This window comes from Mugil cephalus, chromosome 9 (genome assembly GCF_022458985.1).
Source record: "Mugil cephalus isolate CIBA_MC_2020 chromosome 9, CIBA_Mcephalus_1.1, whole genome shotgun sequence".
In the NCBI taxonomy this organism is placed as follows: Eukaryota; Metazoa; Chordata; class Actinopteri; order Mugiliformes; family Mugilidae; genus Mugil; species Mugil cephalus.
In genome coordinates, this window is record NC_061778.1 from 16,660,341 (window position 1) to 16,684,925 (window position 24,585).

Consider the following 24,585-nt stretch of genomic DNA (forward strand, 5'->3'; position numbering starts at 1 on the left):
CACTACAGGCCAAAAGCAAAAATGTCAGCAAAAGAAAAGAAGAGCTTGGTTTTAGGGCCGAGGAGATTTGCAGAAGTCACAACTTAAGTGTAAAAGTACAAAAAAATAAATAAATAATAAAAAATCACAGTTTTCATTATTTAACTCTTTGAGAGTCTGTATACAAATATTCCTTGTAGAATGAATGCCTTGTATATTCCATGCTGTTATTAAAAAATAGAGGAGGTTACTATGAAGAGAGAACAACTCAAATACCTGATAAGTAAAGTAAAAATGTCTTCTGATGAGTTACTCTTTATATAATAATCATGTTTATTTTGTTGCATACCAATGAATATGTGATCCTTTATGTACAAATTTGATCTTGCTTCCAAACTTTTGGCCTGTAGTGTATATATGTAAGTCATTTTTTTTCTTTTGTGTATTTGATACTAGTGACTCTCTTCCTTCATGTTATGACTTGTTGTTGGCATAGCAGACCACAGATGTGAAAATACTGTATATGACAAGAATGACAATATCCACTGTCGCAATCTGACCTTGTATCTGTTTGAATCTGGTATTTGTTCAGAGCCATTATCAATCAGCTGAAGGCCCACGGAAATACATGTGATTGACAAGTGTCAGGCATGATGGACATATGTTTTCTTAGGGTCAGAAGAAACTCTGAAACACCTCCAGTGCTCCATATGTTGTAAATTTTCCACGTGTGAGACGAACAGAATTTTCCAAGTGATGTTCTCTCATTTGATGTTTTGATGGCGACCGCAGTCTAACATGTCGCTCCCACACATGTCACGCATGTTTTTCCTTTAATCAGCCGTCCGTGTTTACATGAGGATGAGGAGGATTTGGTCTAGTTTTGACGTAACGCAGCCACACCCGCACGTACTACTTAGACTGGGTTTACATGAACTTGACTGCAGCTCGGCCGTGCGGTCGTTGACCTGCCGTGGCTTCGGCAGCGACTGGCGGACATGAATTTTCAGAACGCGAACGAGAGACATTGGCCGGTGGAAGACGGGGACGAGGCGGAATGTGCCCGGTTTCCCCCAGCGAACTAATCGTTTAGGTTTTCAGCGTGCCAGTCTGATTTGTCATGAGCTTCTTTTCAGTCGGTCCAGAGAGTTGGCTGAATAAATAATGTATCAGACATGCCCACTCAAAATGTAATCCCATTGACAGAAGGCTTTCACTTCCTAACAAGACAATTGGCATACATTCTGCTGGCCTTTAGCTACGGGCTTTCTATCAGCCTCGGTGTAAAGACGGCTCGGTGTATATTGTATATAGCGTAATTGTGACTATGATCTCAATAGCTGGCCTAATGTACAGACTGAAGCATGCACGCAATGGACCACACACACACAGACACACTCTCCATTTGGATACTTGACTAACTCAAAACTATTAGTTAATCATTTTGTGACATGCCCAGAGGGCCGTGTTGTCCCCTCGCTTTAACCAAAGAGAGAGATGAAAGCGCGCGCGCGAGAGAGCAAATGAGTGCACTCTGAAAGCTACTCAGCCCTGCCGTGACAGACAGAAAGAACAAACGCAGAGAGGAAGAGAGGGAAGGAGGAAAAAAAAAAAAAAGACGTCGGGGACCGAGTGAAAGAACAGAAAAGGGGAATGTGAGGCTGGCTGAGGCCGGAGAGTATGGTGCCGAGAGGAGAGGCGGCGAGTGTGAAAGCAGAGTGTGGTCATTAGAGCTCAGCTCCCCCCCCCACACACACACACACACACCCCTCCTCCAGACCTCTTCCTTTCTCCTTCTCTCCACGTTGCCAGGCGAGAGTTTGAGTGTAATGTGTGGCGACACTGTGAGACGATGAAGAATAATTCCTGTATTCAGAGCCGCTACCGCACGCCCCCCCTCCCACCCCCCTTCATCCTCCTCATCCTCCCTCTCAACTCCACTGACAAGTCAAGCCTGGATATCATTGTATCATTTATCCCAGCCTCGCTTCCGCCACTCTGCCTTGTTTGCCCAGGGGGAAGTGTGAAAAGTGTGCGTGTAAGAAAAGTGTGCGTCTACATGTGTGAGGTTCTCGGTGTGCGAATGTAATTGCGTATATATGTGTCTGTGCGTGTTAGTGTCACTCGGCGCTTGTGTGTGGGGCTCTAGCTGACTGCAAATGGGCTTTTGTGGAGTTTTTTGGAAACTGCACTTAACAGCTCGCTCAAGGGAGACACACACACATACACACACACACATACACACACACATACACAGGGCTGTAAGGGTTCACAGAAAAAGAGAGAGAGCAAGAACAGGGTGAGAGAGAGAATTAGGGCGAGAAAGAGGAAGATGGTGAGAGTGGTGGGAAGCACTTTCTAAAACTCCTTTACCGTGTCTGTTTTGGGTCGGTCAGACAACAAGAGAGCCGGGGACACACTTTGTGCAGAGCATCAGAAATGGACTTGTGGCTGAGGGCGATACACTTCTCCCAATCTGCTCCACCACCACCACCACCATTGGCAACAGCGATGCACAACAAGACACTTGTTATTGCTGCTGCTTCTGTCACTCAGCTGACTCAAGCAATGACCTCGCTGTGATCAGTGACCCCTCACTCAAACTGTAACCAGGCCATTTTGTCCAAACTGTGACTCCACTTTATACTAGTGACTAAGATACAGAATTCACATGATTGTCATTGTTTGCTGTGGAGCCTGAAGAGAAGATTACATAATTAAGTTCTTAGATGACAGGGGCCCATATTCTCTCTTCCAAAACGATAATTTTGCAAGCTGGTGTGATGCTGATTCATGTTTTGTGTGTGCATAAGTAGCAAGAGGCCTTGCTGTAATCCATGGTCAGTCAATCATGACTGAACCAGAGATTTGACAATGTGGGTTTTGTTACAGTGTAACACGTGTAACACTCAGTACTTTTACATGAATGTAAAAAACAACAAAAAAAATAATAATTATTGCCTTAATCCAACTTTAACTGGACAACTTCAGTGCATGCAGACACGTTACTCCGAGATAATGCGATTGGAAATCGATTTTCTCTGGCATGTATATACTTAATTGGACTGGACAACATGTGTGCGCATGCATCACAACCACTGCCCTGGCGTATGACCCCGGGAAACAAAAACATCAAAGAAAGCAGGTCACAGAAGAAGGTAAACAGACCCTGTAGAAGAACCCCCGAAGTAGTGTGTACATTACGTACGAGATTAAAAAAGCTGTACTATTATCCAACTGGTTGTTGTTTGAAATGCCGGTCTGACGCATGAACGACTTGTTTATTATATGACGTATTAGGTTAACCGTAAAAGGGGGCCGTATTCACCCGCTGACAAGACACATATCGGCACCTAGTGTGGAGGAGGGGGACACGTTCCTGTCAATTTTCTTTGATTTTCTGTGTTTCATGTAAACTGGGACAAGGACCACATTTAGAAAGTTGAATTCCGAGTACAGCTCGATAAAGTTGTGCATGTAAGCACACTGACTCTAGGTCCAGTAATGTTACAACACCTTGTATACATTGTCTTGTGCAACATACATTGGGAGTCGTGCCAATCCAAACTGATCCTCCTCTGTTGGTCCTCTTTGATCTGTGTGTACTTAGACACAATATACAGTACTGAGAATATATCATGATGCCGTCTCCTGTTCTAAGTGAAATTTTTAGGGTCTATATGCGCTGATAGAATCACACCCATTTGAGTTTGGTGGACTATGTCTGAACTAAAGTTTACTCTGTGGTTGTTTTTATTACTCAACAAAACTGCTTGTTAGGAGAATGGCATGACTTTAGATTTTTTAAAGTTAACTATTGAGAGATGAAAGCTGACACCAACTAGTCGCCAATGACGACACTAATAAAACCACAGTGGAAAGTAACGCTTTGCAACCATGAAATCCATCTTCTTGACCTGAATGCACATATGCTGAGAACAGACCTCTCGTGCGCTACACACTGTGAGCTGCAGATATGTATGGCCTATATAAATTCGGCACCGTTTATAGCATTTCATAGTACTCCATAGTGTGTTGTAAGACGGGATGTTGCGGTATTTCACCGAAGCTTTCTACATGCACCGCAGCTAAAAATCTAATAACTTCGAGAATAAAATTCACCAGCACATTGTTGATTTGTAGCCTCCTTCTCACTGTTACCACAGGGCGTTTGGTGTAGTTGTTCATTTGGATTTGGGCTGTTCCTCTCTTAGTGTTAGCAGATGCCTTTTCAGTTGAGTGTGCATTGCAGTAGTACTTTATTGTATTTCAGGACTTTTGTTTTGCATGATAGCAGCCTTACTATCAGGTCATTCAGAAGAGGTGATACTTTCACTTCTGCACAATCAGACAACTACTATAGATTTCATCAGTAAAAGTTTAACGTCTACAAACAGCCTATGAATGTTAAGCTAAAAAACAAAACAGGTGTAGCCTCTCGTTAAGTCACACAGGCTGTGTAATAAATCGCACAGGAGGACATTTAATATATTTAAATACACCTCACTTAAATGGACCTAATCATTTAAATGCAGGACTCTGCATATTTGCATGTGGATTTCCTCAAATGCAAATTCATAAAGAAAGGTACATGTGAAACAACACTTAGACCCCCACAAGGCAATAAAACTCATTTAAACTCTAAAATAACCCCAACGGTCCGACTGTTCCCTATCATTCAGGTCAGTTTAAAATATCCCCAGAGACACAGCTGTTTGTGCCAAAATCTGTATACCTTGAACAACTAGGAATTATACATATACATATACATATTACTTTTGCGTTTTTGACAGAAAAATACAAGAAATAACTGAAATTATGCCAGTTTCCTGAAATCCCATTAACTATACGATCTAAAAATGAAGGGTGAGACACTCTTTTGTGAAGTTCTGGTTGTAATCCAGTAAACTTCATTTCATTAATCATTCATTAATACACCGGATAAGATGTTACAATCCGTTGTGCCATGATCTGAGGCAAAACTCATTTAGAAGCCCAGTCCAACTGAGAAACCGACCACCTAGGAGACAGCAGCTAACTAGCTTAGCCAACAGCAGCAGGTAAGAAGTGATGGGACATGCATCTACACTTCAACCAACATCTCTCCGCTCTGCTAAGATCAAAAGTAAAACACTAACAGACACCAGCTAATCATAATAGCACATAGTGCAGCATATGTCATTTAAACAGATACAGTGTTAAAATGACTTATACCCCAAATTAGGGCAATCTACACTCACGTGTGTTTTCAGGGTCCAAGCAAACATTGTACTTACACTGTGTCACACTGACTGTCATGCATACATATACATTACACACACAATCTCTCCTAACATGACCCCGCATGCAGGTGTGTTCATATCAATAAAATATGGTGGCATGAATAAGTGATAGGATACATAATGGAGAGGCAGCAAAGCTGAGCCAAGCAAGGCCAGCTTTCAACAACAGTGCTAACTTCCTGTCAACAGAATAGCCAACCATGGAAATGTGCGCATACAGTGTACATACACATTATATCAGTCCTCCTTTTAAGAAACAGGCTGTGGAGGATAGAGCTTTTTACTTAAATGTCATGCTTTAACTCTTCTGACTGCAAGCATCCAACTGGAAGTATGGTTATATGAAATGTGTCTTCTTCATAAGATAATCCCAACTGTCCAACGTGTAAAAGATTCAGCACTTTATGAGATGCTAACTCCACTGGTGCCCACTTATTCATTCCATTAATAACTTTGTGATGCTAGGAAACACCGGCTTTGCTAATGCAAAGAAAAATCACATTCAAATCACTTTTGACAGGTGCATAGCAATGAGTTTGCATCGAGACTATCGTAACACAGGCATAGAATGAAAATTATGTACGACAAAAAGGGTCTGTTTTTTCATGTGTCCCAGATGAAAGCTGCCCCATTAAAAAAATTAGACCTGATGTGAGAAAATCATATGCTATTGAAGCTATAGAAAAAATGTTATTTTCCCCCCACTCAAAAAAACAAAAAAAAACAATACATGCATGTCTATTTCAGTAATTAGAAAATGAGCCAGAATTATCGATAATTGTGCACACAGTAATCTTCTGTCTTAGACTTGCATTGATTTTAGGGTGCGATTACACAAGACAGTAGTGGCACTCTTTCACATTAGTAGGGTATGTTTAGTTGAATGTTATAGAAGTTTGTAAAATATCACATCCATGAAATGTGACATTACCAAATTGTAAAAGTTTAAACATTGGAAAAGCGTTTCTGAAAATACCTAAAAACTAAAAGACTCAAATCCTTGTTTGTTTTTTGTATTTGTGATCCAGATCCTTTTATAGTATAGTGACTGAGCCCATGAGCAAGCTGGTCCTTCAGTTGGCGCCTTTTTTTCAGTGAAACCGTTCCATCACTTGTTCTCTTGCATTTTACATGTTCAAAGGAAGCACCGTTTCTTCACATGAAAGCAGATAAAGGAGATCGTGTTTGTAAAGATCAAACCCCGCTTTAAAAGCGTAACTCATTCACCCTGATATTCATGTATGTTTACTCAAACTCACGAGTGACAGATTCGTCCTCTTAAACCGCTTGTCTTCTGTATATAAAAGTATCCCATACGTTATGGATGCTCCTCCATATCCATCTCCTTGTCCACAAGCAGTTTCTCAAAGGCCTCCTCTTTATACAAGCGAGCTGAACTCCCTCCCTTTTGACCCCTTTCTGACTTTCCCTGTGTGTGTGTGTGTCTGTACAGTATGTATTTGTGTATCGGTTAAGGTTGATCTGTACACAAATAGCCAAAGTATGTTGGTGTTATGCTTAATGGAAAACATGCTCTTCTTCTTACCATCTCTGTGGTTCTACATGAGTTTGCTTTCATTTTCTGCTGTTCTGGTTTCACACTTCTGTCAGAAAAAACCCTTACCGACATCACTGTGTGAGTGTGTTTCAGTGCAGCTAGTTTTGTGTGAGTTAGACTTCTGTGTGTTACTACAGTGGCCACATTTAGGCCGAAAACTACAAACACTGTTAACATTTTATCAACCAGCGTCGGATTTTTCAATTGTGTCCGGTGCAGAGATGACAGTTATCCTTTTGTAGACATATACTTACATAGAACAAGTATCGTTTCTTCTGTAATATGTTTTTAGTATTTTGTCTTGTTTATTCACAGTTTGTGGGTAAAGCTGACATTTCTAAGGGAAATATTGGTGGCACTTGGTTAGGTTTGACTTTAATTCATTTACTTGTAATATGAAGTACATAGGTGTAAGGTCAAGTTATGAAGCCATTTAACAGACTCAGTAATTATTATTCTCGTCCAGAGGGAGCAAAGGAGGAAATATTGTGATGTTGCCACGGAGCCATAAGTATGTTATTAATCCCAAATTGAAAATTACAGGGTTCCAGCAGCCAATGGATGTGTCACAAAAACATGTGTGAAAGTTATAACCCAAAGACAGTAATCCAGCAATCCACACACATGCACATTATTCAGAAGCTTTGTTCTCTGGCTGTTACCTCGGCGTGGTTGTGAAGCTGGTCAGATACCTGATGTGATGTTGGGCGACGGCCTTTTAATGCTGTGCAGTCCGTCGGTTTCCTTTGTGAACCCCAAAACCAGCACCAGCTCTTTCAGCTGAGACCAGCCTTCTTGTCCAAAACCGTTGACAGGGGTCTCCCAACGTGCTTGTCAAAGGACATCAAACCATACGCGTCCGAGTGTATTTCTGTGGTCTACAGAGTGAAGTCTGTCCCCCACATGAAGTGCTTACACTGATAGAACTAAATAAATGTGCTTACTCTGCATGTCTTTAAAATGCTTATGAGAGAACTAGAAAATATGAATTCACTCAAATCTTCGTGCATGGGAGAAATGAGTAACAGAGCTTGACTGGAGGGATGCACACTTATATAAGATCATTTCCCAACGGATGTTTTGGCATTAGGGATGGAAAGTGCTGTCTTAACACGCTGCTCCGTGTCCATTTAGTGAACCCTGTGGTCAGTATGGGACCACCTGATTCCATCTTGTCTTCTTACACCAGTGGAATAAAAACTTTCAGTTCAAGCTCACAACAATTATCTTGTAACAACGACACATGTCTTCATCTGGAATATATTACAAGTTCGAAGTCACACGATCCTGTTTGTTGTTGGAGTTGTCAGGTAGAGTAGTGGAGCAAATCTGAAACTTCAGCATCTGTTATAGTCGTGCTGCTGGATACCACATCACAGGGCCGTGCGAGTAGAAACGGTTGTGGCAGCATTTAAGACAAATCATAATGTTTTGGCTCATCAGTGATTTTTTTTACTGCAGCTTTTGAAATCAAATTGTCCAGGATCTTTTATACCTCCAAACAAAGCCCCAAAGAGGCTAGAATTACATCCCTGCCTTTATATCATGATGTCAGTTCATAAAAGGTAATTCCTGCGATCTCAAACAATATTTGCCAAAAACTGGTCTGGTGCTCTGTAACACAGGTACAAAACAAGCCTTTTTATGTGAAGCGCACACACTCTAATGCTTCTAATAATCCCCCCGCTTCTCAGGGAAACCCCGTCAGAGTACATGTAACTACAGCAAGTCTGCCAGATCAAAGTTGAACCAGGAAGTTGGTTGGTCCGTAAATTGTGATTGATGTCTAAAACAGACAGTTTGGTAACGACTTTATAGTCTGCCTTTCTTTTTTACTTCCAAATAAGACCGGCTAACCCAGGAGGGTTAGCTTTAAACCTGCCTGAACATCTGAATCTGCGTGGCCTGTTTTCTGGCCATTGTTGCTGCATTTCGAGGTGCCAGTGTCGTCTTGATTTAAACCTAAAACCAAAAGTCCTCAGATTTTCAGATGGATGCCTGTAGTTACTTATGGGTGCATGCTGTGTACTTCAAAAAAAAATCACCTGAACATTCTCTATCCACTGCCGTTGTCCGTATTTGCTCTACTCTGCCTGAACAAGCCTCGGCCTATTACTGCTCTGTTTCGGCCAATGTCTAAGAGCAGCAGCCTGTAAAAGTGGTTCCATACAGTGTCCAGTTGTGAGGCGGCTGTCAGTCTGCTCTGGGTAAGTAGCTAGTCAAAGCCTGGGTCACCACTAGGTTTTCATTAGAGGTCTAATTCAAAGCGGCCCACATAGAGTGTCAGGACTGTCCCGGCCTGTTGTTGGCACCCCTTGTAACACACGTTAATGAGCAGCCGCTGGGAAAGTTGTGGTCAGCTGTGCACAGGGAGCTGGTGAAGCTCAGAATATACGGTCAGAGAAGACGGAGAAAAAGTCCCCACTCAGGGCCCTGAACTAGCCCCATGAATCAGTTACTTTCTTTTTTCGTTCGTTTCCTTAATCACGGAAGCTGTTGCGTATTATGATTCATGGGACTAGCTGCTGGCTGTGGTTTACCCTGTGGAGTTCAAGCATAAGGCCTTGTGCGTTCTCGGTAGATAACTCCCCCCGTGTGTCAGCCTGACACGGTTAGCGTGCTGTAAGCGGTGCTATTACCACCTATAACCAATTTAACCAATTCAAGGCTGCAGCATCGGCACTCCTCACAACAGCTGCTTTCGTGAAAGTGCGTCCAGTTAACTGGCGAGCGCAAGTATTAGGGATTCAGGAAGCTCGGTCGTGGCGAAAAATGAAAGAGGTCTCAATATCCAGCACATGGCTTCACTGCCACATGCCATTTCTCTTGATATCCCGTATGTGTGTCTGCAGCCACATTAATGTGTGCTGTCCTTTACACAGGAGGGTGCGTTAAGCCTGGCTTTTCACAGTCCATCAGGATGATCTCCGGTAGATGTTAATGAGCTTTCCCACTAATGTGGTCTCAGTCATCCAACTGGACAGCTTTCTAAGGATTGTGCAAAGCGACAGCTCATATAAGGATGCTCACATCATGCTTTTATGTGTAAAACATCTGGAAGTCCTTATTATTAATGGTATTTTTATGCCTCCATACCAACTAAAGCCATGTCCGGAGGCTTTAGGGTTTTGGGGTTGCTGGCCCACGCTCCCATTTCTGTGAATGTGATATCTCAGGAACACGGAGAAAATGAAGTTATGACATAGGTGTGTGTGTGTGCGTGTGTGCGTTCATGCAGTCGCGATGTGGCACTGCTCATGACTGAGTATTCTGAAAAGTGAGACATTACTCATTATTGGATGGTATTTCCTTCAGGAACGACAGCCACGCTGCTTTTTATAGCATACCTCTCGGTTTTATCATCATTTCCTGTTTTAGCGGAAAAACACTTGATATTACATTATTTTATTGGCCGAGCTAATCTTCCCTAGGACATGTGAAATCGTAAAAGGCGGAGGTGGGGGTGGGGGAGTGGGGGTCGGGGGGGCATCACTCTGGATTAAAATATAATTTCCCAGAGATGACATTGCCATGCCACGGCGCACAGAGACAAACCCTTCGCACGTATCGCCATCATCTTCACGAATAAAAACGCTTGGAGTTGGTAGATCTGGCTTCTGAAAAATAAGTGTGGCGCTTTATTTACGTGTTTTTTTATTGTTTTTGTGAAAACGACCTAAATCTGGTCCAGGACCAGCGTGTATGTGAATGGGTTTTCACACAGCCAGTAAGCGTATGCACTTCTGTGTAAGTGCGTGTATGCGACACTGTTGGGGGGTTGGAATGTGACGTGAGAGCACTAATCAGAGGCAGCTGGGGCCAACGGTGAGATTAAAGTTAAAACACAAAAACAATCAGCTGGGATAAGTATACTATCGCTATGGGTTACTGCCCCCATCCCAGCCTCTCAGGGGGGGAGAGAGGGATGGATGGATGGATGGAGGGATGGATGAGATTCTACGCGGCCTGGCTGGTACAGACCCTCTGATTAAAAACTCCTTTGTGTTCTCTTTGATCTCTTCCTCTCAGTGGTGAGTCTAGTCTCACCACAACATGCGTATGACACCCACTGACACACTGCCAGTCAAGGCCTCCAGAAGTGTTGTGTGTGCAGCATGCAGCTGTGTGTGTATAAGTTGTTGGGGATGTTGCTGTTGAAAACAAAAAGTCATCTCAACCCAGTTTCTAGATGTTGCAGCATTTCCTGGTGGTTTAACTCACAGATGGTGTTTCAGTTTCATGGCACTAGCTCAGCGTTGACGTCATTCATGAGATGCACACAGAAGCTCCTGAAATGCTAGCGCGGATCCTTTTATTCATCGTTTTACTCAATTATTAGTAAAGTAAAGTAATTCATTCCTCTTCAGTTCAGTCTCTTTTCTGTAGAATCGAGGACACATATTGTGGTACAACCTCCTGTGTTTTGCGGCGGAAGTGTTTTGCTTGACGTGTGCGTGGATAAAACAGTAAAATGAACCGTGTCCTGCTGTGCCGAGCATAATTGTACGAGCTCTAAGTTTTCCTGTGCGCCGCGGTATTATTGCAAACATTCCGGGCTTTGTAGCTTTCCCTTTTTACTCAAATGAATGCAGTTTTGATAAGTGTTGCTCTACAGCCGGCCTGTTTTGTTTTTTGTTTGTTTGTTTTTTTATGATATCGTATCGGTGTCATTGTGCAGGTCTCATCGCTGGTAATTGCCATATTATCAGGAACGATAGACGGGATAGACGAAACAAAATCAGAGCTCTCCGAGGAGCAGCTCTCTCTTTGTAGCTTCGGTAACGGCGTTTGTTGTCGGAGTCATTTTTTTCTGAAAATGAAAGTGTGTATGCCTGAGTGTGTTCGTGTGAGAATGTAAGAGGATTAAGGCCTGTTCACAGCCCAGGGTGCACACTGCACACCGCACACCGCACACTGCACACTGCACACTGCAGCACTTCTGACCATTCCCTCTTTATGTCCAGTTGACTAATGAAGTATTAACCTGCTGTTGTGTGTGTCTCTCTCTCAGATTGTAGCAGAACACTTCCCTAAAAACATTGTTTTATTTTATTTTTATTTTTCAACACTGCCGAGAGCCGAAATCTATTCTGGCATCGAACGTGACATTTTAAACATAATCTGCAAACAAAAACAGACAATAAAACAAAAAAAATCTGTCATTCAGCTTATATCTGCCACCCTTTAAAAGCCCATATCAGTCACACCCCACAATAGTTTCCATTTCTTCATTGGCCTCCCTCCAGGACAGCTTTATCTACACATCCCGTCGGACAATACCACCTTGTAAATAACCATATTACTTTACCCTGTGACATCAGCCCCAGAGGAAAAGATCCCCAACGTTAGAGCACTGGGGGATTGTGTCGGGGGCGTGAGAGGTTAAGACTTGTTGAATAGCTGGTAGGCGTCGCACAATGAGGTGGATTAGGGAGCACTAGAAAGGGCCTTTAGGGCTTTACTGGGGTGTTCAGCAGCTTACAGCGCCTACAATAACACTGCAACAGTGCACATCCAGCCGGGGCTCGCCGAGGTTGGCAAAAAGGGCTCGCTGGAAGGGGCAGCTGGCTGCAGGGCCGGTTGGCTGGCAGCTAAGGTCAACGGAGCAGGAAGCGGGGGAGGAAAGTAACAAGGTGTTTTATTGACTAACAGGAAGAATTAAGCTCAGGATTTAATGCCGGACCACAGAGGCACGGCTGTGTTTTGCTGAGGATCCTCTGGGTTCTCCTGAGGGACCTCAGACCGGTGCGGGGCTGCGGAGGTGAGGTTCAGTCCGGGCGGCTCCAGCACTCGTCCCTGCCCGCGTTCACAGATGACCGATAATCTTCCAGATGAATCCCAGCACTGTGGAGCGCGTGCCGCGATGCTTCTGGAGTCTATGTATATTAAAGCGCAGAATTATATGAGTTCGCTGGCGTCAGACAGTCAGCGCTAATTTCAGTTTATCTGTTAGTTATTATCGCTTTAACTGCGTTACCGAAACAAATGCACTGATATTTATGGTCATGGATAAATGCGTATTTTAAACTCTGTATAGAATTCCCACCATTCACACCACTAACTATATACTGAACATGAAATACAAATATCTAGAATATTAACAAGTACACACAAATAATTCAGTTCTATTTATGTTGTACTAAATTATAAAATAGGCCTTAGACTTAACAGCACTATAGGGAGAAACACAGGGAAGAAAAACGACCTGAATATCAGTAATTTAAAAAAACAAAACATCTTTAAAATAAAACAGATTGCTATTAGCTGCCTCTTTCAGTAAAGTATCGGCCCATATTATCTAAACCCAGAGCAATATGAAACAGCAGCCCCGGCCTCTGCTCAGGATTAATGCAGCATTTCTGTCCTGTGTAGTGTTGGGGATTTAAAGAGGAGGAGGGTGAGGGGGGTGAGGGGGGTGAGGGGGTGAGGGGCTGGTGGCGGTCTAGCGTGTTAGCTGGGATAATAACAGTGCGGTTTGTATTAGGTTTCCTGAGCTAAAGTAAGAAGCTCCCACTTCCTGCATACCCACCATGACAAAGACCGTGTCCACATTAGCTCCCGAATATCTGCAGGATGCATTAAACACACACGCTGCGGTTTTAATGTCGGCGCAGGAGGAATTCGAAAAGACTCTTAAGCTAATTAGGATTCCTGTTCATCTCAAGGTCAGCGATGAGTTACGCAGTTAGCGTTTTTTGTGACGGACAGCACTTCAAAGTCTCCTCCGACAGCAAAAAAAAAAGAATTCGCAGCACGACATGTTGGCGCAGTAAAATCTCCAGCAGTGGAAACTGTTTTCAGCAGATATCGGAAAAGGAACTGTGAGTCAGAGCGGATTACACCTACGGGCAGCCACACTGAGCTTCTCATCTTTTAGTTTTCTGTGTTATTTCTGCTTTTTTTCTGTCTTTTTTTCATAGCTGATGCAGCTCATTGTGTCACAGACTGCTGTGGGTTTGTCTTGTGGTGATTTTCAACAAAAGAAAAAGAAAATCATTCTTTTTCTGACTCGGTGTGGCATCGGTGTGGTCCCCTACAGTATTTAATGTATTCAGGAAGCGGACACTTTAAGGCACTTTAAATTTGGCTCTTAGCTTAATTGAAATGTATTTAACAGACTCAGGTTCAGGTCAGTGCAGACTGCAGTGACATTCACGAGTGGTAAAATACTTCAGTAAACCAGCACCTTAAACATCACGCACCAAACAGTCCGTCCCTTCCACCTGTCCTTTTTTTTATTATTGCCCACGCACTATAGGGATATTTGCGTCCAACCTTGAACGTCAGTCTCCGTTGAAACATCACTATTGTGCACATAAGAAAAGAGAATCCTCATATCAAATATCAGCATGTTGCTCCAGCGTGCGCCTGCAGCTCTGTTAAATGAAAATGTTTGATTGCCTGTACGAACAGTAACCATGTGTGCATCTTCTGCGTCGTGTTCGTGCATTATCAAGATCCTGTCTTCAATTTGTCGATGACAGTCGTGTCCTGTCATGGATGCGGCGCTGCTGCGTGTTTTCGGGGGGGCGTCGGGGCGTCGGCCTCCGTCGGCGGAGCAGCCTGGGCAGCAGGGGCAGATTAAACGCAGCTAGAGTCCCGATGGACGTCAAATACACTACATGCATCACAGTCCTAATACCGTGCTGCCACTTACGCGCACGCCATTCCGTCCGCATATCGACGGATATGGTTTACAGCATGTAATAACGGTAATGAGTTCCTCATGGAGGGATCCTGACCAGAGCGGCTCGGCCCGTCCACGGTGAGCGATGTCGGAGGGGGCTGGAGGGGCCGTGGAGCAGCGTGACATGTCAGAGAAACGCTCTGTGTCACCCAGAGAAGGTCGGGCCGCTTTGGTCGCGTCCCAGAATTACAAATGTCTGCAGATGTGGACTTCATCTGCTTCTAACACAAACAGAGGCTCACTGTGGTTTGCTGACTAATTCATGGTGGAGGAAAAAAAAAAAAAAAAAAAAGAAGAAGGGAAACTCTTGTCGCCCTTCCTCTCTCCTTTTCCTCCAAACTGTCTGTGAAATCAAGAGCTGATTCAAAATCTTTACAGTTCTCTGCCTGTATTAGTGGCCTAGTGTCTCCTGTAATGAGTGAAACTGTTCCCATATCGTCTTTCATGCTGCCAAAACACAGGGTTAGATGAGTCATGGTTTCGATAATCGTCTGAGTGGGTTGTGATAATAGTTCACCCACTAAAGGAATCACTGACATATGATAAAAACATAGCTAGATAGAAACTTTATTGATCCTGAGGTCAAAGTTGAACCCAGAAGGCCTGAGTGTGTAGTCTGGGTGTCCTATTTATAACAGAAGACGGTTTGTGTAACAGTTCCCCTTTGTCTTTCCTCCTCCAGATTAGTGAACCTGACTGTACAACTACTCACGTTTCTTGTCTCCGTGCCACTTGTTATATTTAGAAATAGTATGAATAAAACCCAGTGTTGTAGTTGAGCAGAAGCTTTTTTACACTGGTCTGTCAAACCAGAGTCCATCAGATAAAATACAACCTCCCACCTCCAGCGTTGCCTTTGTGTGACCTTCTACCGAAAACTGTCACCAGTGACTTGAGCCTCAAACGCAGGGCAGCCGTCTAGAAACAGGACACGCCCTTAAAAGAAAAACACTGTCAGCGATGGTGCGAATAAGGCCGGTGAGCCAGAGTTCACGTCCACGCTGCCAGGATCTGGACTCTCGAAGACGTCTGCAGGCGTCCCCCTCCCCAGACCTCCAACCAGAGCAGTGTTTCAGAAATGCTCTGGTCGTGACCACTAGGCCTTCGTCTTTAAACCTGCCTGTTTCCTCCCACATTCAGCAACGTAATTATCGATATCAAAGAGCTACGTGTATGTTTAAAAATGATGCTTATAGTATATGTAGACACTATCTGGACTCGTCACGTTACAGGTTTCAGTGATAGTTTTTTGAAGGATGCAATGGATCCAGATACTGGCTGAGGGTTCAGAACAAGCCATGAATGAGAAAAGGAAAAAAAAAAAAAATGTGTGTGGGTTCTCCGTCTCCACTGGCCCTGAGTGTGCCATGTCATTTCAGAACGAGGAAATGAGTTTTGTAATTGTAATTGTTTTCTTCCTTTCTCCCTGCAGAGCTGCAGAGGGAGGGCAGCATCGAGACCCTGAGCAACAGCTCGGGCTCCACCAGCGGGAGCATCCCGCGCAACTTCGAGGGCTACCGCTCCCCTCTGCCCACCAACGAGAGTCAGCCGCTCAGCCTCTTCCCCACCAACTTCCCCTAGAGGCCCTCTCCTCCGCCGCCGTCCAGCCCACCTGACTCCCCCCGCCTGCCCCCCGTCGGCCCCCCCCCCCCTCGTCACACTGACACATCAGCGTGTTGGACGGAGACCAGATCATTTGGAGGATTTGCGTTTCTCTGCACAGTGTCTTTTGTGTTTTCCCCTTATCGCACAGCTGGTCACGGACCAACGTGAACCCAGCTGCATCCAGTATTACGATTTCATTTCTTGGGAATGGATATTGAAGGCTGACATTTATTTTATTTTAATTTTTTTTTTTTTTTTTTTACTGCAGACAGCTGTAGTTTGTGCAGATTTACAATTATTTTAAATTTGAAAATTAAATTTTGTAATGCGAAAGTCATTCCAAAAATAAAATGAATTTGGTGTTTACCCTCAAACTACATTCATGACAGGATGGAAAGGGGACAAATTTATTGAGGGCTTACGGAGGCTAATTTCTCGTAGCTGCTGAGCGTTGAACCAAATAAAGTGCAGACAAAATGCAGTTTCATACTCTGATACAGCCGGGATGAGGGAGGCACTTCCTTTATTTCCAGCATTAGATTTTTAAACATCAGCCCCCCCACACACACGAGCCCAGCCCTGCTCGTTACCTCGTTGTTGTGTTGTGGACGTGCAAGCAAGCCAGCACAGATGTTGTCGCAGGCCAGCCGTTCCCTCTCCTCCGCAGCCTGCTGTGTCCTCGGTCCGCCATCATTGTTCGCGTGTGTGTTTGAAGTTTTACGGTGTGCCTATTGTTTGAATGAGCCATAAGAAAGGGAGCACCGACAAAGGAAAAAATGTTTATTCCACACAGAGACGTGTAGCAGCTCCTTTTTCCCCCCCCGAGTCCGTGTGCGCGCGCGTCTGCGAGTGTGTGTGTTGCTGCTCTCGCGGCCTCTCGCTAAATGTTTTTGATTAAATTTGCTCCTTTCATGCTTTTGATTTTCATGAAATTACATTTGACAAAAGATGCAGTAATGAGATGACACTATTAGTATGTTGCTGAAGTAATTTAGATGTTTACAGTGTAATTGAGATATGTTTCTGAAATCATTTAGATGTATTCCCCACTCGGCCTTTCCAGATAGTAAATTTTAATTGAGCAGAATAATGGAGGCTTGTGTAGCTGTCATGCTGGATTCTGAAAATTAGCAACTCTTGACCAAAACCTTTTTCCTGTCTCTAGTAGATATATATATATATATATATATATATATATTTATATATATATATATGAGAATAGAAAATAATAGAAAAATGTATTTTCCTTAAATTCCTTGTAGCTTTTCCCATAGGATTGACAATTGACTGTGATAATCATAATAATTAAACCCACTCTGCCTGTACGTTTGCCTTTAGCACCATGTTCGAAAAAGTTAAAAAATAAATAAATAAAAATGCACTATTTCCTGAATAAATGTCAAATGTCGTCCGCGATGCCACATGCCTGGGTGTTGCCGTACTGCCTGCATGTCATGATGTGCTGAAAAGGGCATGAATCTACTAATTTAGAGCAAATGCTTGTTGTTGACGGTGACACTGGATTTGTAAAATACTGACTCCCTTTCCCAGCATTCATGCAAAAAAATGAAAACAATAAAAGTCGAGGAAATTAAAGTGTCTTTTTTTTTTTTTTTCACTCACTCTGATTGCTCCTAATTGTGCCGTTCACATTGCAACCACGGCGGTGACCATCAGCACAAAGTACCACTAGTAATTAGTACCATGTTTTTTACAGGCAGTAAAGTGTTGTTACGGGGACGTTTTATGGGTGACTCCGGCTCTTTGTTCTGAGAGGGTGGAGAAACGAGAGCGCGTGGTTGTTTCTCCGCTAATCAACCGAGCATCAGATCCTCACGTTCAGATTTTAAGAAGCTGGACGGAAGACATTTAAACTAATTTATAAAGAGAGATTAGCAGTGGATTGTTCTTTGTATGGTTTATTTCATCTCATTAATGTCTTCATACGCTGCTAACCGTAAAATTAAAAAAGGGGTGCTTGCCCAGTTACAGTGGAGCTTATCCAGCCTTGTAGAGATGGCTTGAAAAAGTCTGCACAAACAATTTAATGAATAACTTATTACAACTTAATGGATGAAACATTTTTTGAATTGAGAACAGTGTGACTGTGTTAACGTGGATTTGAAAATAAAAGCAGTTGCAGCGTGAGTTGGAGAGCAGGATGAATACATAAAATGAACCATTGCAAAACGGGCTAGCTTTAGGGTTATATACAAGAGTCCCTTGTGAATGAAGTAGAAATAAGCTCCAGCTGGCAGGATGTGCCTCTTCATCCAGAAGAAACTTCGCTATTATGCAACAAGTACAAGAGGAAAACTGCAGTTAGCCATTGTTCTTTTTATTTCAGCATGTTCTTGAAAACACTTTACATTGTTTCTTCTTCAGGAGTACAAAGGCGAAAGGCAGAGATAATCTCCGTCACCATCCAGCACACTTAAAAAAAAAAAACGCTTCAGTGTCATAAATAACAAAGGCACTCGACTCATTAAGGCAGTTTGAAAGGAATTTGCACATTTAATCATTTCCAACTAATCTGAGTGCAGGGAATAATTCTGAATGACCGAGCTCGGCTGTCGTGTGTCCTCGCGTTTTCTCACAAAGACATGTGTCCTGTTAGAAACATCGAGCACAACAGCAGGTCCCAGCTCACCGATTCAAGTCGCTCTGGAAACTGAATCAGCTCCCTGAAATGTAAACTGGGGCAAACTTTAAAGTTTCCAGGTTCTGACATCTGACCTCCTGCGGGGGAAATGTGACGGGGAGAGAACACCTGCTGCTGAGTACTACCTTATGAACATTCAGCAGCAAATGGAAACCTTATCAATCACGTGAAGGTCAATTGAAGTTACTGCAAGGTGGAACCGAAAAACATATTCTCCTCATTTTAGCGTAGAGTTCAACACCGAGTGCAACTTTTTCAGAGCTCGGAAACACCTCGTCTGTGAGTGAATGAATCATTACAACACACCTAGTGCAAACACTGACATTTAATACATGCTGTTTAGCATTAACTTTACTTAAATATTAGCAGCGTTAGGTGTCAGTAGCCAGCAGAGTAAATGAAGAGGACTGCTGCGTTCAGTGGTGCTGTAGGTTGAAGATTAAATTAGTTATAATTTACAGCGTAAAGCTGCACAAAACACAATGAAGGAAGTGACAATTTATGTAATATCTCAATACCACCAGCTCAAAGATCTTTTGGACGTAGAGGCTTCGTTAATTTCTTATTTTTAAAAGTGTTACATATACTTAAACTTTAATTCTCAGCACATGAGCACAAACAAAATTTTATTTCTTGTCCCATTTAATAAGGAAGGACATTTTAAACCAATGTCCTTCCTTATTAAATTTGACACGTTTCATTGTTGGTTCAGTTGTGACAGTAAACATCAGGCTGCAGCAGATTTCTCAACACGGGAGAAACTGTTGATTGCGGAAGCAAACACATGATAAATTCAGTGGCTCGCAGATTCTGCTGCAAAGGACTGTGCTAAAGGCTCGAGGGAGACAGAACACACAGACCCGGACGCATGGATGAAAACACTAAGCCACTAGGAGACTCTTTTCTTTCTTCCCTTTTTCTGTAAATATGTTAAAGTGGTGACATAAAGAATATTATTGAGGAATCAGAGAAATGGAGAAATAATTAGTTTCCCAGAACGACTCTAAGGGGCGGCGTTGCCGTGTGAAGGAGCAGTCACAGGACTCACCTGAGGGAGACACGTTTTAGAAACACATGCAGGAGGGAGTCAAGGAGATTTTCATGTCTTCGACAGGTTCGTCTCGAGGGAATTCCATCCTGTTAAAATTCCCCAGTTATCTTGTGGTGGTCCCTGTAAGAGGAGACACAGGAGTTCATTAGAAACTATTTTACACCAGAATGAAACAGGTGAGTTTATAAAGTTTCACCCTCTCCCTCATGCTGAACAGTGATGATTTAAAACACTGAATTCTGTTCATAACAATCATTGTGTCAGTCTACATCAGTCCACCTGCAGGCCTCTGCATCCACTCTCCCTTAGATGGACCTTTACAGGACACTTCTGCAGACTTTCCCACCGATCTGCACCCAGATAGAGATTATATATGAATCCAGAAGTTGATTTTTTTCCTTCTGAATCATATTTAGTTTCTTCTGTCATGTTCATTCCTCCAGACTGATAATAATCAGTGTCAGTCCTGAGAGCATGAAGCAGAGGAACCTGATTATATATTTCTTTATTCTATTTTTAATTTAAAGCACACTATTCATTGTGCAGGATAATCTCGTTAAGTTGCAGGTAATTCAGACCCTTTGAAGCCCTTATTTTCGACAGCCTCTCTCAGTCTCCTTTCATCGCAACATGAAACATCAAATCGAGGTCCGCTCCTCTGTTTCCGTCGCATTATCCAGGCGTTTTAAAAGATAAGCAAAATTCCAGCGGCGTGTGGCGCTTTAAACGGTGTGCGCACATCGGACCGCTCCTAGTTTTCGGTCGTGCTGATCGTGAATGCTGTTTTCTGTGGAGCAGCAGAGGCCTGCAGGTAGCCTCTAATGTGATTCAATGTTCCCGGCGCTGCAGCTGCTAATTTAATTTCTGCACGCTGTCAACACATCTGCAAAACACACAAACGATTATTTTGCTGTTGTTGTTGCTTTTTTTTTTTTTTTTAAATGTGTCCCGACTAAACTAGATTGGTCCTAACTATTGACAGCTGGATGGAGTTAAAAACCCGATGCTCGACAGTTTCCTATCAGGGACGAGTTGAGAGCTGCTCCTCAGTGGAAGACTTGTCTCGGACTTGCGGCTTAGATTTGCGCAAATAGTTTTTTTTTTCCTTCACTTATAAATCGCACTTACACACATGCGCATTAATAAATAAAACGGAAACTTTTAGTGTTCCGTTTTTCAAAATTAAATACAGAAAAAAATATATGAAATATAGCGCAATAAACTATTTTATTTAAATGCTTAGAATTAGATATTTAATAAATAAACCTGTCTGTACAAGGAAGTGAATCTGGAGAAAGATTTGTTTCTGTTAACAAAGTTTGCGTTTTCAGTCTCCAAACAAGACAAGTGCATAAATGATAAATGTGTTTTTTTGTTGTTGTTTTTGTTTTTTTACGAAATGTATCCGATTAAAATCTCATTTGTGCCAGTTTATTTAAAAAAAATGATGCGCAAGAAAGACCTTAAAATTTGTGCTGACGCTTGTAAAAAAAAATAAAGAAAAAAAGAAAGAAAGAAAAAAAGAAGAAGCCGAGCCTCTACAGATGTGTGGCACCTTTTCCTCTTTTGCTCAAAGGCAGAGCAGCAGACAGAAAACCAGCGGCCCGACAACACTGATACGTGTTTAGTTTGAAACAGTGTTGACAAGTGTTGCTATTAATCAGTATAAAGTATTTGGAAGCGTTGCTTTCGTCATTGTTTCTTTTAGACCATATATTATTATTGCTGACTAAATAGCCCACAATATACCACACACACACACACACACACACACACACACACACACACAATGGACTCATTCACCTGTGGCTGCATTAATTTGAATCCAGGGCCACCCAAAGGTGCCCGCGTCTCCAGGACCTGAGCGACATCTAAAAGTTTCACTGTTGTTAAAACGGAAGAAATTCCTTCTTGTTCTTGTTCAGCGTGTTTCCATGTAAAGAATTAGACTTTCAGGCTCAGTGAGACCGGAGCCTCATCACACTCTAAAAGAGTGGGTGTCCGTCGCTGGATGTGACAGCTCGGCCACCCTCCTCCGGCTCCCTTGGGTCACTATAGCGCCCCCACCTGGCGTCCCACCTGTCAGTCAGACGCACCTAACAGCCTGTATACAAGCCTGTGGATGCAGCGCGGACGCGGCGCTGGGAGAGTAGCGGGATAAATGGGTTCAGGGATGACAGACAACCGGATATGAGTGGTTGTAGTTTATGATTGGGTTTGTCATGACGTTACGTCCAAAGATGAATGTTTGTTTTATAGCAGAACTGTGATGCATCAGGAATGAGCCCAAAACCATCTCTTTAAGTGTGTTGTTCCAAAACTGTGTGTGTGTCAGAAGGGAGGGAGAGGGAGGGGGGAGGGAGAAAGGGAGGGGGGCGCTGAGGAAACATTTCTCTTTTCCTACATTTGATATGTTTCATTTAGCAGAAGTGTAGAGGAGCAGGAGGAGGAAGTGGAGGAGATGAAAGAGGGGAGGTGGAGGAGGTGTAGGAAGAGCGAAAAGGAGGAGGAGAAGAGGAGAAAGAGGAGGAGGAGCGAGCTGCTGGTCGCCGGGTTTCCATGTGACAAGGGGAAATATGAGGGACTTTGACAGGTCTTAAACGGTCTGGCGCCAAGGCCTCAGTCTAGCCGCTAAATATAGCCGGGGAGATGATGCAGGGAGATGGGAGGAGAAGATGGAGAGATGAAAGGAAAAGGGGGAACAATGTCGAGGGGAGGGGGGAAAAAATAACAATATTCGATTGTATACGAATATGGTGCAAAACTGCGCCGTTGTGTTGTAATTAGAGCATCACCGGGACGGAAGACGCTTCCACGCGCACTCCCACATCTGCAGCTGCAGCTACTATATTGAGCGGACGGATCAAGGGCGCAGAAAAGCTGCAGTCAACTTTCTACTGCATGAAAAGCGTCATACAAGCAGTGAACTCACTTTAAATACGAGCCCCGCTGGCTCAGAGTGACAGGAAACTCCTCGCATCAAATATCTCACATTTAAGCCTCCAAATCTGCTTGTTTGGAGTAATTTCTGGGTATCATGTGATAGTAATTTTGTCAGCGTAATAAATTATCCAAACTATCAACGTAGAGGGAAACTGGGGGCCAGAACTTCTGACTTTGCTCGTGTTTTTTTTTTTTTTCATGCTGTCTAACTTAATTTTGCGTAGTTCTGCTGCCTCTGCTGACTGCCTCACCTCCACATCCGCATCTGACATACACATGCCCAACGAAGGAGTCTAAGGAGCATATTTACTGTCTGCCTTCATTAATCCCCAACACAGACGATATGTTAATCTATCAACACAGAGCCCCTTCTATGTGGAAGTACTAGCAGCTCGGAGCAGTCTTTTCTCCACTTAATGACTTTTAAATCGCGCGTAATGGATATTTCTGTACCGTTGAAGGCACAGAACAAATAAATGGTGACTAATTTGCGCAAGCATTGTTGATACAATTATCCAGTTGAGTATTCCGGCAGAAAAACCGTTATCCACCTCCATATGTTGCTAATCTTTTTCCCCCTTTCCTTTCCTTCAGAGTAAGAGCACGCTGCTCCAAAAGTGTGACAAGACGCCTCATTTCACGTCGCCTGTTTGAAGACGCAGCGTTCCAAACAAGTCAGCTGTCCAGCAAACTGCACAGGAACACACATCGCAGTATGAAGTGTGAGGAGAGGGGGAGGGGGGGGGGCGTTTATTTTCAACACATGGCTGACTGAAAAATGCCATTTTCACGTTGTCACTGAACACCGGTTCTTCTGCTCAGGTCTGCGTCGCGCGAAGCCGCTGATGCTCCGGGGACTTGCGGGGTGAGCTGATGTGTTTCCTGGGGGTCGGGGAAACTGTTTGATTCAGGTGTAAGTCGCTCCGCATCCGCTGTAGCTGCCTCCTGTCTGGTCTGGTCTGGTCTGGTCTGCCGCCTCTTTACGCATGGCTGTATTATTCTGGTGGAAGCCGAGCAACAAGTGTGTAACGCTGTGGAGATGTGCAAACGCTGCGTGGTCTTAAATCAAATAACGTGTTGTATCTGACGCACAGGTGGGGATGGCCGCAGCTTTCTACTCACATTTGCTATTTTATTTTTCACTGTGTTTATTTGAAGCCCCGTGACTTACTTTGTTACTTTTTTCTTTTTCTTTTTTTTCTTTCTTTTTGCGAGGAATCGTATGCGATGAATGCAATGCTATAATTATTTGAGTTATTTACATGCATCACTCAAGACACTTTTAGTGCCAATAAGAGCTTTGTGTAGCTGTCAGCGGAAGCCGCAGAGAGGCTGTTGGTTGCAGGGGTTCATAGGAAATGCGTAGTTGTCTCTGGCAGCCTCATTCAGAAGGATGATCACTTTTTGTTTCAGTTTTTGTCGATGTGACGACTGTGGCCCACGCCACGGTCCTTCCTGCCCGCGCAGAGAGGCGGCTGTTAATCCGAAAAGAAAAAAGAAAAAAAAAGAATAATAATAAAACAAACTCACGTCTGACACGGAGCCATGACCGAGGCAGACGAGTGGAGCAGAGCCGCAGATGAGTCTGTTGAGGGGCCGGAGGGGGCTCGCACATGCAGGACTTCAGGGTAAATATAAAGAGACAAGAGATTGTACTTATTGTGGCGCATCAGCCGACTGGCGCCGAGCTGCTCTTTAACAAACTGAGACCAATTTAATCAAGAGCCGTGGCGCTGGATTTTTTTTTTTTTTTTTTTTCCTGGAGGAGCTCAGCAGAGCAAAGTGCGGGGAGGTTGATGGGCCCCCGGTGGCTCCCGG

The 24,585-nt window shown here is 43.4% G+C and overlaps 1 protein-coding gene and 1 long non-coding RNA gene across 3 annotated transcripts in view; one reads left to right on the plus strand and one right to left on the minus strand.

Annotated features, from left to right (window-relative positions):
• Positions 1-17,707, plus strand: part of bcas3 (BCAS3 microtubule associated cell migration factor) — a 282,772-nt gene extending 265,065 nt beyond the window's left edge. For both annotated transcript variants that reach the window (XM_047593528.1, XM_047593529.1), the window contains one exon: positions 15,939-17,707. In XM_047593528.1, the coding sequence (XP_047449484.1) occupies positions 15,939-16,087 (149 nt within the window). In that variant the 3' untranslated portion in view covers positions 16,088-17,707. The remainder of the gene's footprint in view (positions 1-15,938) is intronic.
• Positions 17,708-18,428: 721 nt separating this feature from the next.
• Positions 18,429-24,434, minus strand: LOC125013154. The gene is made up of 2 exons (XR_007113364.1): positions 24,298-24,434; positions 18,429-19,944 (listed from the first exon to the last, which is right to left on the minus strand). It is a non-coding gene; the product is annotated as an uncharacterized LOC125013154 (long non-coding RNA).
• Between the last annotated feature and the right edge of the window lie 151 nt (positions 24,435-24,585).